This window comes from Bacillus rossius, chromosome 1 (genome assembly GCF_032445375.1).
Source record: "Bacillus rossius redtenbacheri isolate Brsri chromosome 1, Brsri_v3, whole genome shotgun sequence".
In the NCBI taxonomy this organism is placed as follows: domain Eukaryota; kingdom Metazoa; phylum Arthropoda; class Insecta; order Phasmatodea; family Bacillidae; genus Bacillus; species Bacillus rossius.
In genome coordinates this window covers 1,151,772-1,166,957 of record NC_086330.1, presented here as the reverse complement: position 1 = coordinate 1,166,957, position 15,186 = coordinate 1,151,772, and the positions used below count along the sequence as shown (strand labels likewise).

At 45.5% G+C, this 15,186-nt stretch overlaps 1 protein-coding gene across 3 annotated transcripts in view; it reads left to right on the top strand.

The window, feature by feature from the left end:
* LOC134530951 (tRNA-uridine aminocarboxypropyltransferase 2) overlaps nucleotides 1-15,186 on the top strand; it is a 32,892-nt gene that overhangs the window by 13,027 nt on the left and 4,679 nt on the right. Inside the window, exons 1-2 of one of the 3 annotated variants that reach the window (XM_063366305.1) lie at nucleotides 7,115-10,516; nucleotides 12,354-12,441. In XM_063366305.1, the coding sequence (XP_063222375.1) occupies nucleotides 8,743-10,500 (1,758 nt within the window). In that variant the 5' untranslated portion in view covers nucleotides 7,115-8,742 and the 3' untranslated portion in view covers nucleotides 10,501-10,516; nucleotides 12,354-12,441. Of the gene's footprint in view, nucleotides 1-7,114; nucleotides 10,517-12,353; nucleotides 13,543-15,186 lie in introns of those variants that run through there. The other 2 variants (XR_010074899.1, XM_063366315.1) reach the window with 2 other exon arrangements.

Below are 15,186 nucleotides of genomic sequence, written 5' to 3'. Positions count from 1 at the left end.
GCAGGGTGCAGATAAAGGTTTTTGTGGCAACGTGTTTACGACCGCTGTCAGCACTTAACAACCCCCATTCCAGGTCCCTTTGCCGGCAGGGTGCAGATAAAGGTTTTTGTGGCAACGTGTTTACGACCGCTGTCAGCACTTAACAACCCCCATTCCAGGTCCCTTTGCCGGCAGGGTGCAGATAAAGGTTTTTGTGGCAACGTGTTTACGACCGCTGTCAGCACTTAACAACCCCCATTCCACGCCCCTTTGCCGGCAGGGTGCAGATAAAGGTTTTTGTGGCAACGTGTTTACGTTTAGCTTTTTGCGAGTGTCTAGTGTGTTACGCAGTTAAGGCTAAGAAAGCTACCTGCTGGATTTCTCTTGATTTTGATTACTATCGGTTGACAATACACAGCGACCGACTGGATGCACGCCTGCCTCGACTTGTTTTAACTGCCGCAGCGATGTTTATTTTGATAGCTCAAGCAATTATCTTTTCCCGTGGGTTGACAGAAAAAGGTCGCTTCACCCAGCATAAAAAAAAAGGCTACGCCACTTATTCCCCACGCAGCAAACACACTGGCTTCCGCCTGTCTCCCCCGCATTTATCTTTCTTATAACATTCCACGTCTCCCCTCTCGCGCAAGCAATAACGAAGCGACCACGTATTGGGCCGTTTTATGCTTTGTTTGGTGACAGCAGCTTGATTTTATTCGGTATGTTCCTTTTCATAGGACCCTTGCTATTAAAATATATTTATATTTAAGTTTGAAAGCTTGTAAATTCCTGGCCAGAGATGACTGAACTCGAACTTGGTGTGAAAAGTGACATATTTTGACCCCTACCTCACCGCTTTGGTACACCATTCATAATAGCCCAATTTTACGGGAGAAGGGAGGGTGAAATGAGCATTTTCTCACTGAAGGTTTATCAAAGGAAGTGAAGTTGGGGTGTTATAAGGGAGGACACTAGATGGTTTGTGTGGCTGGGAGGGATGAGCTGGCCTTGAAGAATGTTACCGAGAGGAGGGAGGGGTGAGCTTATGCGTCATGAAGCCGCTGCCGCCAGCCAGCCGGGCGAGCTTCGTGTGCGCCCACTCGCGTTGCAGAACCTACAGCTGCCATATTTTTAAAGGAAATGTCCCATTATTTTTTTGTTATTCTTACATGAACATTATTGGAAGTATTAAAGCCGACACAAAAATACGCTGTGTGTTAAAATTAACAGATTTTAATGATCTTTCATATTTTTTTTAAAATTTTTTTTCTGATTTTCACATTTTAGTCAAAATGTCCAATTTTTTGACGGTTCCCGAGAATGTATTCGTAAAATCACTGCTATGTTAAATCCTGGGTTCGTGACATCGGGGTTCTAGTGTATTTATCTACGGCAAGCAGAAAATGTACATGTAAACTAACCAGTAAAAATAAACTGTCTTTTGACATATTTTCTTTAGAGGTGGCCTGTAGGGCGACGGACTTGTCATGAAGGTTGAAGTGGGTTAAAAGCAAAGCCGTCTAGCATTGTGAGTGACAGCATCCTGCCATTGTACAGCTGGTTTCTTAGCGTAGCGGTTTGCGAAAAGGGGGGGGGGGGGGGGGGGTTGAAATGAACTGAAAATTTCGAAAAACATCTATCACGACCCTATTCCTGGGAACCATGAGGGGTCGTTTCAGAGAGGTTTGACTGTATGATTATAGTCCAGACTCTAAAGTATAACAACAAGTAATAAAATTTGGACACATGCGAGCCAGACTCGAGGTAAGTGATGCGAGTGGGGACATGGCATCCTTGGTGTGCGAGTCCTACTCGCACTTGACCGGTTTTTATTAGTTAAATTCAACTGTTAAACCGCTGATGAAAGCTTGGGGTGAGCTAGTGTGTGTATATATAAGCAGAACTAAAAATCAATGTAAAAAGAACCGAAACCGAACCAAAAAATAAAAACCAGAACTGCGCAGCCCTAGTTAATGTATTCAACCTTTAGTATGAGTTTTTTTCTCTATTACATTGTTTTGTGCCACATCTATAGGGTCCGTGGTGTTACGGGGAGGGGAGGGTGACAGTATTATTATTGCACTAGGCTTTAATCAACTCTACTTAAAAATGTGCTGACTCACCCATCTGTAGTAACTACAGTAGAACCCTGTTATAATGTTTTTCAAGGGAGCACAAGAAAAAACAGTATAAGCAGGAAAACGTTATAAGCAGGAAATCTCAATTTAGCCCTTAACAATGTTCGAGCTTTGTACCAATGGACTCACCAAGCTATGTAAACAACTTTAATGTTAAAACCAAAGATAGTATACTTGATACATGAATTTTCTGAAACAAGCCAACAATTTTTCAACTTCGTCTTGTTCCCTAGTTAAATTTTGTTTGTCTTTAAAGATACACTGCCACATTTTTTTGTAAAATTGTCTCACAATTCATGATGACAACATTAAGAGTGAGAAGTCTACTCCTTCGCCACCTGAAAATGTTTAATTTTGGGATTCCTACGTATGAATGAAAAAAAAATTATTTGTAAGCAATAGAAAACACTTTTAGTTATGCCCTCGCTCAATGGTTGGCAACTTAAATATTGTAGGACTATGTACGTGCATTTGAATACCCAAGGAAGAGAAGAGTTGACTAAGGGTGCCAACTGACACGTAACTATGAACATTGTGTACCTTCAGTTGACGCGTGCCCGCCCTCCCTATATTAAATATCACGTTACTTTACGTTATAATTAAACTCAAAACGTGTTTTAAATAAGTTCAGAAGCAATTCAGGGAAAAATGTTTCGGCAATAGGCCTACTCACGTAATATGCGGCGACGAATCTGTGCGACGTCGTAGGTTATAAACAAAGCGACGAACAATAGAATAATTCATAAAAGCAACCAACCATCTTCATCCTTTATTTTTTTACGTCGCTATAACCACACATATTAATGTACTGCAGAATATAATAGTAAATATGGACGAGTTATTAAAACAATGTATATTTTTCTCTTGCCACAGCTAAACATGTACATTGTGACGCCATCTTGTGAACGGCGATCTACCAGCTGTATTTATATTTTATAAAAGTATAAATTTAACTAATTAAGTTGTGAAAGAAAGTTTAAATACTTTTTAATACACAGGATTGAATATTAATGTAGGAACATATAATTATTTATGTCAAGTTTATCTTTTCTTTTTAATTATTAATATCTAGTTTATACTTCCACCACCAGGGCAGGGAAATTTCGGCGAGATTCATGCGCACGCATCTCATCCCTTCCAAAGAGGAGTCAGTTCGCCCCTCCCTTCTTTTTCTTCGTTCCCGCGCATTTCTCCCTATATAAAGGCGAGGTCATCCACCTGAAAGTCAGTTGATCGGCCCGACGGCCAGTGTGGCTGGATTCCGCCCACTGGTCATAGGACGATCATAGGGGGAGCAGCAGAACTACTGGCTATCCGTTTTTCTGCTGCTCGCACCCCTCCTTCGCGAGCTAGGCCAGCCGAGGACCTATCTCGGCCTAGGGAATTTGTCTCCCTTCCCCCCCCCCCCTTTCTGGACGATAGGGTGTACGTATTTCGACTCAGTGTATGTTTGGACATTCAGGACAATAAAAGTTCCGTGTAAAATACCGACATTATTTTCAATGAATAGTTTAGTCCCTATCCCTCACCCCACTAGCTATTCGCCTACACCAGCCGAGTGTGAAACCTGCCGCAAGACCAGCAGCTTGGACCTTCTCCACCCGATACCTGGCTCTCACCCAAGAGAGACATCGGTGAGAAGAAGACCACCCCGTCAAGTTTGGCGCCCAACGTGGGGCCAGACCAGCAGCTCGACGACCTCCTCCACCTCTGCTGGCTCTCTGTCAAGAGGGCTCGGTGCAAGAAGAGGAGACGACAGCACAAGTTTGGCGCACCAACGCGGGGCCCGTTGATTGTTCTACAATACCCGTGAAGACCCATTGCAAGCTCTACCAGATGGACTAGCCAGCAACCACTGGAATGGACCCCTGCCACCACTTGCAACTCATAGAAGACTTAACCAACAGCAGGCACACCATGGCCCACACCGGGAACAGCAGCAAGCAGGCAAGTGCTCCTGACCTTCCTACCACCAGAGATCCTCGAGAAGCAGACCCAGACAGCGGAGGGGAACAGCCTCCCCTCCTGGCGCCCAACAACTCACCTACCTGTACATACCCAACGACGGCAGACGCAGCTCATCGACTCTGCGCTGTAGAAGACTGCCCTGGCACCGGAATCCACCAGATCAGCTGTGCTCACTGTGGACTCCTGTTCCATCACTCTTGTCTGGGATGGCCAGACGAGCCCCGAGATCACGCCGGACTGGAGTATCGATGCCCCGCATGCCAGCAGAGACAATCCTGCTGCAGCCTGGACCAATGCCCTGGGCAAGGCCGCTACCGAATTCAGTGTGACTACTGCCAACGGCTGTTCCACCACTTATGTTTGGGATGGCCAGACACCATCCACAGCCTGGAAGGTATGACCTATCGCTGCCCTCCATGCCGAATGGTCCACGCAGCCTCTCACCAGGATCACAGACCCCCGGTACCATCTCGGGCACAATGGGGTGGACCTGAACATCTCGCACTTCCAGAGTTTCACGGGAAGCCACATGAAGATCCACAAATATTCCTGACCGAATGTGAGAACGAATTTCAAGCAAATCACTTACCACCAGGACACTGGACACAGAAAGCTCGGCGACAACTCCATGGACCAGCCAGCCAATGGTGGGACAAGTATGGAGAATTCATCACTACCTGGCAGCAATTCAGGACACGACTTCAGAGGCAGTTCTCTGGACCTGATGTGGTAACCCAGCTTACCCAGGACCTATACAGTATCCGCCAGACCCCAGACATAGATGTCGAAACATTCATCAGAAGGAAGGCTCAAATATACAAAAGAGTGTTTCCACATGGGACGGAAGAAGCCTGTATCAGCACTATCCTAGGACTTATGGATGCCCCAATACGATCATTCCTTCGGATACCCAAGGCACAGAACCTAGAGGAGCTCATCGAGAGAGCTAAGGAGATCGAAAACGATCACAAGGCAACCCATCGCAACCATGGCAATCGAGGACCCTGTTATACAGAAGGCAAACCCAGGGAATCCAAGCCAGCAATCCCACCCAATAAAACGGAACTACCCCAATGCTGGTACTGCCCCAAACGCCACCTACATCGAGACTGCCCTATTTATCACCAGAGAATCAACGCCAAGACAGCGCCACAACAATGGCAGCGACCAGAAACCACCGAGTTTGCTAAACTACAGGGAAACAGGAGCGCCGGGAAGTTCAACGGGCCGCCACCCCCGGCACAAAACCTCAGGCCCTCAGTTTAAAGGAAGAACAGGTAGAAAACCTAGCCTACTATCCACCACGAATATTAGTTCAAGTAGGAACCCACGAAGCTATGGCCACATTGGATACAGCTGCGACAGCAAATTTCATCAACCCAACCTTACTACCACCTGATATTCAGCAGATCTACTCACCACCACAAGGACGGGTAGGCCTAGCACGAAAAGGCACATATCTACCAATCCAAGGAGTCGTCCAGATACCACTAACCACAGCAGCTGGGACCAGTGAAGTGAAATTCTTCCTAGCCAGAGACATTGAAGAACCCATCATCCTAGGACAACCCTGGCTACTGGAACAGCATTGCATTCTGGACTATCTTGAAAGGAGAATCTACCTTGGGAACACAAAGAGATATGCCATCAACTGGGAAACACCGCAAGACCCAGCACCCCTCCAACCCCTGACAGAGGGCGAAGTAACACACCAGTTAAAACCAGACCAAGTACCTAAACTCTTGAGTCTCATCAACACTCACATTAAGGTATTCAAAGTCAGAGAGCGGCTCCAGCAAACAACCTCAACAGAACATCAGATTCACCTCAACAGCCCAACACCAGTTTATGATCGGCCAAGCCTACCATCTGTACAGAAACAGCAAATCATACGAGAGCAAGTCGAGGAGATGAAGAGGCAAGGAATAATAGAACCCACCAACTCTGCCTACAACTCTCGAATCGTGCTGGTTCCTAAGAAAGGTGGGGAACTGCGATTTTGTGTAGACTACTCTCGCCTCAATAAAATTACCCAGATGGTCGCACCTCCAACCATTCATGTCCAGCATACCCTCAAAGATCTGGGACAAGCAAAAATCTTCTCTACCCTCGACATGCAAAGCGGTTACTGGCAGATTCCAGTTCATGAAGACGCCAGGCACCTCACCGCCTTCACCACGCCTGACGGAGAACAGCTGCAATTTCGTGTCATGCCCTTTGGGTTGAAAAATGCACCGGCAACTTACCAAAGAATGATGAACACCACTATCCTTGCTGGATACATAGGTAAATTCTGCATAGCCTACCTCGATGATATCATCATATACTCTCGCGATTGGGAAGAACACCAAAGGCACCTACATCTGGTACTGGAACGCCTGGCAATCCATAGACTTACCGCCCGCTTACCGAAATGTCGCTTTGGGCAAGAAACTATCGAGTACCTGGGACACCTTATCACACCTCAGGGAAATCAAGCACGACCAGAACAAATCCAGGCAATTCAAGAAGCACCCGTACCTGGGAACCGGAAGCAGCTTCGACGCTTCCTAGGCCTATGCAACTGGCTGAGGGAATACATCCCCAATGTAGCTCCCAACATGGGAACTCTGACCACCCTGCTCTCCAAAAACCAGCGCTGGAAGTGGACGCCCCAACACCAGGAGGCATTCCAGCAGCTGAAAGAAAAGTTCAAGCAACCAACCCAGCTACACCGGCCAACACCGGAAACACCTCTAATACTTCAAACAGATGCCAGCCAGAGGGGACTTGGAGCAGTCCTTTACCAAGAAGGACCCCAGAAACAAAAAAGAATCATCAGTTACTCCAGTACCTTGATGACCAAAGCTGAACAGAAATATAACATCTATGAACAAGAATGCTTGGGAATTGTTTGGGCTGTACGCAAATACAGGTACTACTTGGAAGACCGCCCTTTTGTACTGAGGACAGACAACCAAGCCCTTACCTGGTTAAACTCTGCCAAGGACAAGAAAACCAAACTGTCCCGATGGGCGCTATTACTGCAAGAGTTCCAATTCACTATAGAGCATTGTCCGGGACGAGAAAATGATCTACCCGATGCACTGTCCCGACAACCCGCTCATAAATATGAGACAGTCCCACTGCACAATTGGGAGGAGACTTTGCCTCCATCACCTTCACCACTGCGCCGACCACCTCAGCACCATCTCCAAATTATCAAGCATGATAATAGTTTGGAGAGACTAATGGCTGAGCAACAGAAGGACCCCGAGGTTCATCAATTAATAGAAACTTGCCCATCCACCTGGAAAGAGGACCAAGGGATAATATGGCAGAGCTGCCAACCATTACGGATTTTCCGTAATTATTACGGATTTTAACCCCGAATTACGGAATTACGGAACATCGCTAGTTTATTACGGAAACGAGGCTTTGTGCTGCATGGTAACGGAAAAATTTACGTTTCTGCTGTGCGTGTTTCGTGAACGCTGTTTGAATACTTCGCTTGGTTGCTCAAATAACGGAACTAGTAAGTGTGCGCATGTTCGATGTACTGTCGAAATAAGTAAATTAATTCTCGTGTTTTCAAATAATAATGGGATGGTATTACGTCCGTTGTACGATACAACTAGTACATATCCTCGGACTTATCGTTTGAAGGCTACTTACATCACAATAATTTTTGTACGGTACTTTGGCTAACCTGTGTTGTATTAATTTGTTTCTTGAAAGCCATTTTTTTCATCATAGTGTTTTTGTCCGGTTTTTGTCGTGTCTACAGACGTGAAAATTTTTTTATTTTTTTCGATAGTGTTGTGTTCTTCAGTGCCGGTTGTAGAAATGAAGCGTGTGACAGAATAATGTGCATCTGTGGGAAAAAACACGCAAGACTTCAGAACTTTCCACTTAAATATTCAAAAGAATGGCCATGATTGTCGTTTTCAAATGTTTGGAACGCCACGGTTTTGTAATGTATGCGCGTGTGACTTTTCGATTGCACATGGTGAAAGGGATGACTGTAGACGGCATATTGAATCAAAGAAACATGCAGAACATTTTAAAGCCGTGACTAGCAATAAATCTATATCTTCGTTTTTTCGCTACATCTGAAGAAACGAAAGTAACGAACGCAGTTATTGTTTACAAGTCCTTGTGTTTGTCTTGTTTGTTTACATGACATTTCTTATCGAACCAGGATAAAAGAAGCAAATAAAAAGACAGTTGTTTTAAAGTTTAACTTTGAATACATTGAATTGAAGATTCAAAATATCCAGTAAAATTATTAATATTTCTTACATATTCAGATGATTGTATTGTTCAAATAGATTTTTTTATGTATTAATTTGCATTGTATTCATATTTTTCTTTTTCTTTTGCATATTATTGTCGTTGTTTTATCTTGTGAGTGTGTTATAATGCCCCAGGAAAAATTTATCGTGCATGATTGACGCGTACTTTTTTCATATACCTAATTGCCATTACTGATGGGTGTGATTTGAGGTTGGCAGCTCTGATATGGTACCACCCCAACCAAAACACCGAATGGAAAATATGGGTACCACGATCCCTACGAGTATCCATCTGCCAACACTTCCATGATCACCCATTGGCAGGACACCCTGGCACCCACGAAACAATTCGAGAAATCCAGAGAAGATACTCCTGGAGAGGAATGACCCGGGACATACGAGAACATGTCCGCCAATGCCACATGTGTGCAGCAACCAAAGCAAGTGCTACACAACACCCTACAGGAACACCGAGGCACCCAACAACACCATGGAACCAATTAGCCCTAGACCTGATGGGACCTTACCCCAGAAGCACGACTGGTAAGTGCTTCCTTCTCGTCGTCACAGACCTTTTCTCACGATGGGTCGAAGCCTTTCCCCTCGCTAAAGCTGATTCATCTTCTATCTTAAAGAAACTCCAAGATGAAGTGTTCCCTCGATGGGGATACCCCAAAAGCATACTTACGGACAATGGGGTGCAATTCACTAGCAAACTATGGGCCAACACTTGCGCCAAATGGGAAATAGAAACCTGGGCCACTCCAGTTTACCATCCCCAGGCAAACCCTACTGAGCGCCGTAATCAGGAACTGAAGAAAGGGCTCAGGTTGCGTACCGCGGGCAATCATCGCCACTGGGATCGCTACCTGGGAGAAATCCTCTTCACACTGCGGCGTAGACACAATGAAGCAATCGGAACCAGCCCCAGCGAATTGAACTTGGGACGACAGATCCAGAGACCCGGAGATTGGAAATGGAGTTCCAACCCCACATACCGCCCTTCAGCCGAACAGATCCGTCTAAGAGCTGCCACCAGAGTAGATGCCGCCCGAAAGGCTCAACTAGGGTACCTAGCCCGCAAGTATCCTACACCGAAGAATCTGCCCAACCACCAGATTGCTGAAGGACAAATGGTACTAGCCAAGACCCATCCACTCAGCAATAAACCTAACCACTTCTGCGCCGGATTCGCACCAAAGTGGGAAGGACCCTACCAAGTCCTCCAGCGACAAGGAAATGTCTACTGGATAGAGGACCCACATGGGAAAATACGGAAAATATCTCGTGACCAGCTCAAGCCAGCACCATCAACTACTATACCGAGAGAAGCTCCCAGTCCTCCTCCCACACAAGTAAGAAGAAGAGGCATCCTCACCCCAGCAATGGAAAATCAGGAAGATGAAGGTTGTCCGAGCTCAGTAGCTGACAATAGAAACCGGCAAGTCACCACGGGAAAAGCAAGTAATCAACCCATCATCTTGCCCTCTGTAACCAAGGGAACTTATCCTTCCATGGCTTTCCAGCCAGGAGGTGCAATGCCAACCACGAACCCATGGAAAGCACAGGAGACCCCGAACAGAATCCCGCTCCTAACCACTCCAAGGGAGGTTCAACCAACCCAGTTCCAGGATAACCAGGGCTGGACCAACCACTCCAAGGGCAAGGATCCAGAACATCTTTCAGGGAAAAGACAACCAACCGCTCCAGAGCAACCGTGTACCTCAAGGCAGCCCCTGAACTCCGAGCAATTCAACACAGGTCAGCACCCAAAACCAACGGAGCTCATACAGCAGAGGCCAGTCAAGCCCCAACTAGGCCTCTACCAGCCTCCACAGCGTCGCCAGATGCCATGGCGGAGCTGCAAGGGAGACCCCAAGGACCTACCAGGACGGTACCGAGAGACAGTTTGGCGGCCACCAAACAAACGGCCTTACCAATGGCCGAATCTTACAACCACCGGCAGCAGTCCCAATAGGCGTTCCCAGGAGACCACCGGCAGCAGTCCCAATAGGCGTTCCCAGGAGACCACCGGCAGCTGTCCCAATAGGCGTTCCCAGGAGACCACCGGCAGCTGTCCCAATAGGCGTTCCCAGGAGACCACCGGCAGCTGTCCTCAATCAGGACTTCCAGAAAGCTGAAGAAGCCATATCCGAAGTAATAACCCAGAGACTCGTACACTACAGAGACTGACAGTTATCTATGTGTAAAGTGTTCCTCCAAGATGTCCTAGCTTCTTCTCCCGTAAAGTAACGCTCGCCACTAGAGGGGAAATTGACGCGTGCCCGCCCTCCCTATATTAAATATCACGTTACTTTACGTTATAATTAAACTCAAAACGTGTTTTAAATAAGTTCACTAGCAATTCAGGGAAAAATGTTTTGGCAATAGGCCTACTCACGTAATATGCGGCGACGAATCTGTGCGACGTCGTAGGTTATAAACAAAGCGACGAACAATAGAATAATTCATAAAAGCAACCAACCATCTTCATCCTTTATTTTTTTACGTCGCTATAACCACACATATTAATGTACTGCAGAATATAATAGTAAATATGGACGAGTTATTAAAACAATGTATATTTTACTCTTGCCACAGCTAAACATGTACATTGTGACGCCATCTTGTGAACGGCGATCTACCAACTGTATTTATATTTTATAAAAGTATAAATTTAACTAATTAAGTTGTGAAAGAAAGTTTAAATACTTTTTAATACACAGGATTGAATATTAATGTAGGAACATATAATTATTTATGTCAAGTTTATCTTTTCTTTTTAATTATTAATATCTAGTTTATACTTCCACCACCAGGGCAGGGAAATTTCGGCGAGATTCATGCGCACGCATCTCATCCCTTCCAAAGAGGAGTCAGTTCGCCCCTCCCTTCTTTTTCTTCGTTCCCGCGCATTTCTCCCTATATAAAGGCGAGGTCATCCACCTGAAAGTCAGTTGATCGGCCCGACGGCCAGTGTGGCTGGATTCCGCCCACTGGTCATAGGACGATCATAGGGGGAGCAGCAGAACTACTGGCTATCCGTTTTTCTGCTGCTCGCACCCCTCCTTCGCGAGCTAGGCCAGCCGAGGACCTATCTCGGCCTAGGGAATTTGTCTCCCTTCCCCCCCCCCCCCCCCCCCCCCCCCCCCCTTTCTGGACGATAGGGTGTACGTATTTCGACTCAGTGTATGTTTGGACATTCAGGACAATAAAAGTTCCGTGTAAAATACAGACATTATTTTCAATGAATAGTTTAGTCCCATCCCTCACCCCACTAGCTATTCGCCTACACCAGCCGAGTGTGAAACCTGCCGCAAGACCAGCAGCTTGGACCTTCTCCACCCGATACCTGGCTCTCACCCAAGAGAGACATCGGTGAGAAGAAGACCACCCCGTCAAGTTTGGCGCCCAACGTGGGGCCAGACCAGCAGCTCGACGACCTCCTCCACCTCTGCTGGCTCTCTGTCAAGAGGGCTCGGTGCGAGAGGAGAGAGGACTACACAGTATATTGCATAAAATTGTATTTTAACAAACTTCATGTATTGTATTGCAGTGATTGTAAACATAAACATACAGAAAGGAAACTCTTTATCGTAAGTGTTGGAATAATTTAGTTTTAGAACATTTTTTCCCCATTTATTTAATGTTAGAAAGCAAACATTATAAGCAGGAAATTACACTATTTATGAACGTTATATGCAGGAAATAAATACATTGTCCTTATGGGGAAAATATTGGTACTTTAAAAATATGTCATTATAAGCAGGAAAACATTATATGCAGGAACATTATAACAGGGTTCTACTGTATAGGACAACACATTATGAGAGTATATGTCACGTACTGGATGGCTCACACTATTTCATTTGCTTGATTCCATGTAGATCTCGGTCATCTAAGTTGTGAATGTTTGAAGTCGAAGGGATTGCTCCCCCTCGTGGTTTGTTGACCCGGCCCCCCGTACGCGCGTGACGGGAAGGAATGCTCACAGGTGAAGCTGGTGGACGGAGAGACGAGCGAGTACGTGATCCGCTCGCAGCCGACGGACGGCTGCTTGTCGACCCTGGAGACTGCAGCGCAGGCCTTGTCCATCCTGGAGGGAGACCCCGCGCTGAAGGATGTGCTGGTGCAGCCCCTGAGGGCTCTGTGCTCCTTCCAGCTGGAGCACGGCGCCGTGACGCACCAGAGCACGGAGTTCCGTGTGCGCAACAACACCTACCCGCGTCAGATCGGCCGCCGCCTCAGCAGGCTTCTGCACGGGAGTGCCAGTTGACACGGCATCTCGCGATGGAGCGCGGAGTTCCGTGTGCACGTCTACCCGCGCCGACCTGGCACGCTGCAAGGTAGCACCGGCTGACCGTGTCAGGGTGCAGCGTGCTTGTGTCATCATCGACCCCAGCATGATCGTCTGTATATTACCTGGAAGTTTGTTGTGTTTATCCACAAACCTTACTGTGCGTTATAGTGTGATGTAATTCTATTTACTTCACTGAGGTACCGTATCTACCAGCGTATGGATCACATGTTATATGCAGATTATTACTTTAAAAAATAGTGCTACTCTCATGCGAGGTTTTCAATACAAGTTGAAGAAAAAAAAATTGCGGTTTGTCATTGAGTATTAGCATAAATAATCCTGTGCGGTTTTTAATGTATTTAATGTCGTGTTCCTCCAGCCCCGCACATATTTCTCACTGACTGTAATGGACGTGCTAGTTTTTATAAAAGAAACTGGTAATAAAGAGCAGCTTGCTGTCTTTTTTCTATTTGGGAAGAGGACTGGTTAAAAAAATACAATAATAGCTGGGAAGGGATGTTAGTAGGAGAGGTTCAAAAGGGCACAGAACTGCTGCCTCACTCCCTCCTACAGTAATAAAGCAGCACAGAAAGCAGACAAAAAGAGGATTGAGGGTTAACACCAGTGCCATATTTCTTACGCACCAATAAGCTGAGACAAGGAACAGTGACTTCACTTGAATCTATGGAATTCTACGGAAGACAGATGTATGGTGCGACCCATATTCGAAGGAGACTTACCGTGAAAATTTTAGATTTTTATGACCCAAACTATATGTGCGATCCGTATGCGATAAATACGGTAGTTTGGACTGTATGTTTATCTTCGATAAAAATTGGTTTGTAAAGAGACAATTACTCTTCAATAAAAATTTTGTAGTCTGCCTTTTGTGATGTTAGTTCACAACTGGGAAGGAAATGGTGGTTGTTATAAACTAAAATTTGTCTTGTGATTTTTTCTGAATTGTGTTCCACTAAAAGTTAGTTAAAAGTAGCTTAAGTTGACTCAGCTTGTTTTGACAGTAAATACGCAGTTATGTAAGATTAATTTTGATTTCTCATTTTTTTTGTGTGAGGTTTCAACTACATTAAGATAACTTAAAAGGCTTCATTTTAGAATTGGATAAAAGTCAGAAAAGTGACCATTCCCGAATTTTTCTTCTCGAGATAATACCTCAGGAAAATATATTACAAAAACATAATATGCTTACATTTTTGTCACTATCTACGTCACGTCACAAACAGCAACTGTGCACATGTATTGATCAGACAAAGATATCACAAAAAAATAAGCCCTAACTGTGAAACAAATTCAACACCCATTCATAATCACTGCCAAAGTCAAACCACTTTTACGCCAGGCCCCACTAGGCACGTCCTGGGTCTCAAACCCAAGACTGTGGATGATGGCAAATAAATAATTTCAGCCTCTACCACACTTATGTTCTGCAACAACATGAACGGTAATCAGAACATCTGTAGCATCTAACTCAGATTATGTAAAAACTTTCGACAGTAACGCATAATTTCGTGTCCTGTGTAAAAACAAGCATTCCGCCCTGAAAGACCTTGCTGCCAAACAATGCTGGAATACCCCACGTAACACCATTACTGCACTTACGCTTCTGGCATGTCAGTTTGTGTGTTAAGCACACGCCAGCAGGCAGGATAAAAGAGCATCGGGACTCCACACGAGTGACACGCTAAAGGGCAGAGAAAAATGAGGGAATCAAAGATGTTCAGCAAACGATGACTAAAGAAGAAGAATGAAGATAAATGGGATAATGCCAGCTTGAATGCAGCGCAGTGATAAGATACAGACCTGGCAACCATTATAGCTGGCTAGAGAGTGGTACTGGACGTCCAATATGGCGTGAGATCTCCAGTGACCAAAGGACTGTAATAGCTTACTGGGCACAGTGGTATTCCTGCAGGATGGTGAATGGGCTGCTAATGAGGAAATGGGAGAGTCCAAATGGAAAATAGTTACCATGCAACTACTTCCAAAGAGTCTAGTGGCAGAGGTGTTGAAGTAAATGCATGATGGTACCTCTGGTGGTAGGTAATCTAGGGGTGAACAAAACTCTAGCCAAGATCTGTCTACGCTTCTATTGGTTGACGTGTTGCCAGGATGTGGAGGCTTGGTGTAGACAATGTGAAGCATGCTCGGCTAAAAAAGGAGCCATATTACCGAAGTCGTGGGAAATTGAGGGCATACAATGTAGGGGCCCCTTTTGAGAGGATAGCCATCGACATCACTGGACCATTTCCCAAGACTAAAGATGGTAACTGGTATACTATTCAGGTAGCAATGGATTACTTCAATAAATGGCTACAGTCTAATATACTTCCTAACCAAGAAGCCACTACCATCACGGATGCAATAGTCAACAAGTTAATTTTAGATTTGGGGTACCAATGGAGCTCCACTCAGACCAAGGCCGCAATTTTGAGTAAACAATATTTCAGGAGGTATGTCGGTTGCTGGGAATAAATAAAACCAGGACTTCAGCCCTACATCCTCAGTG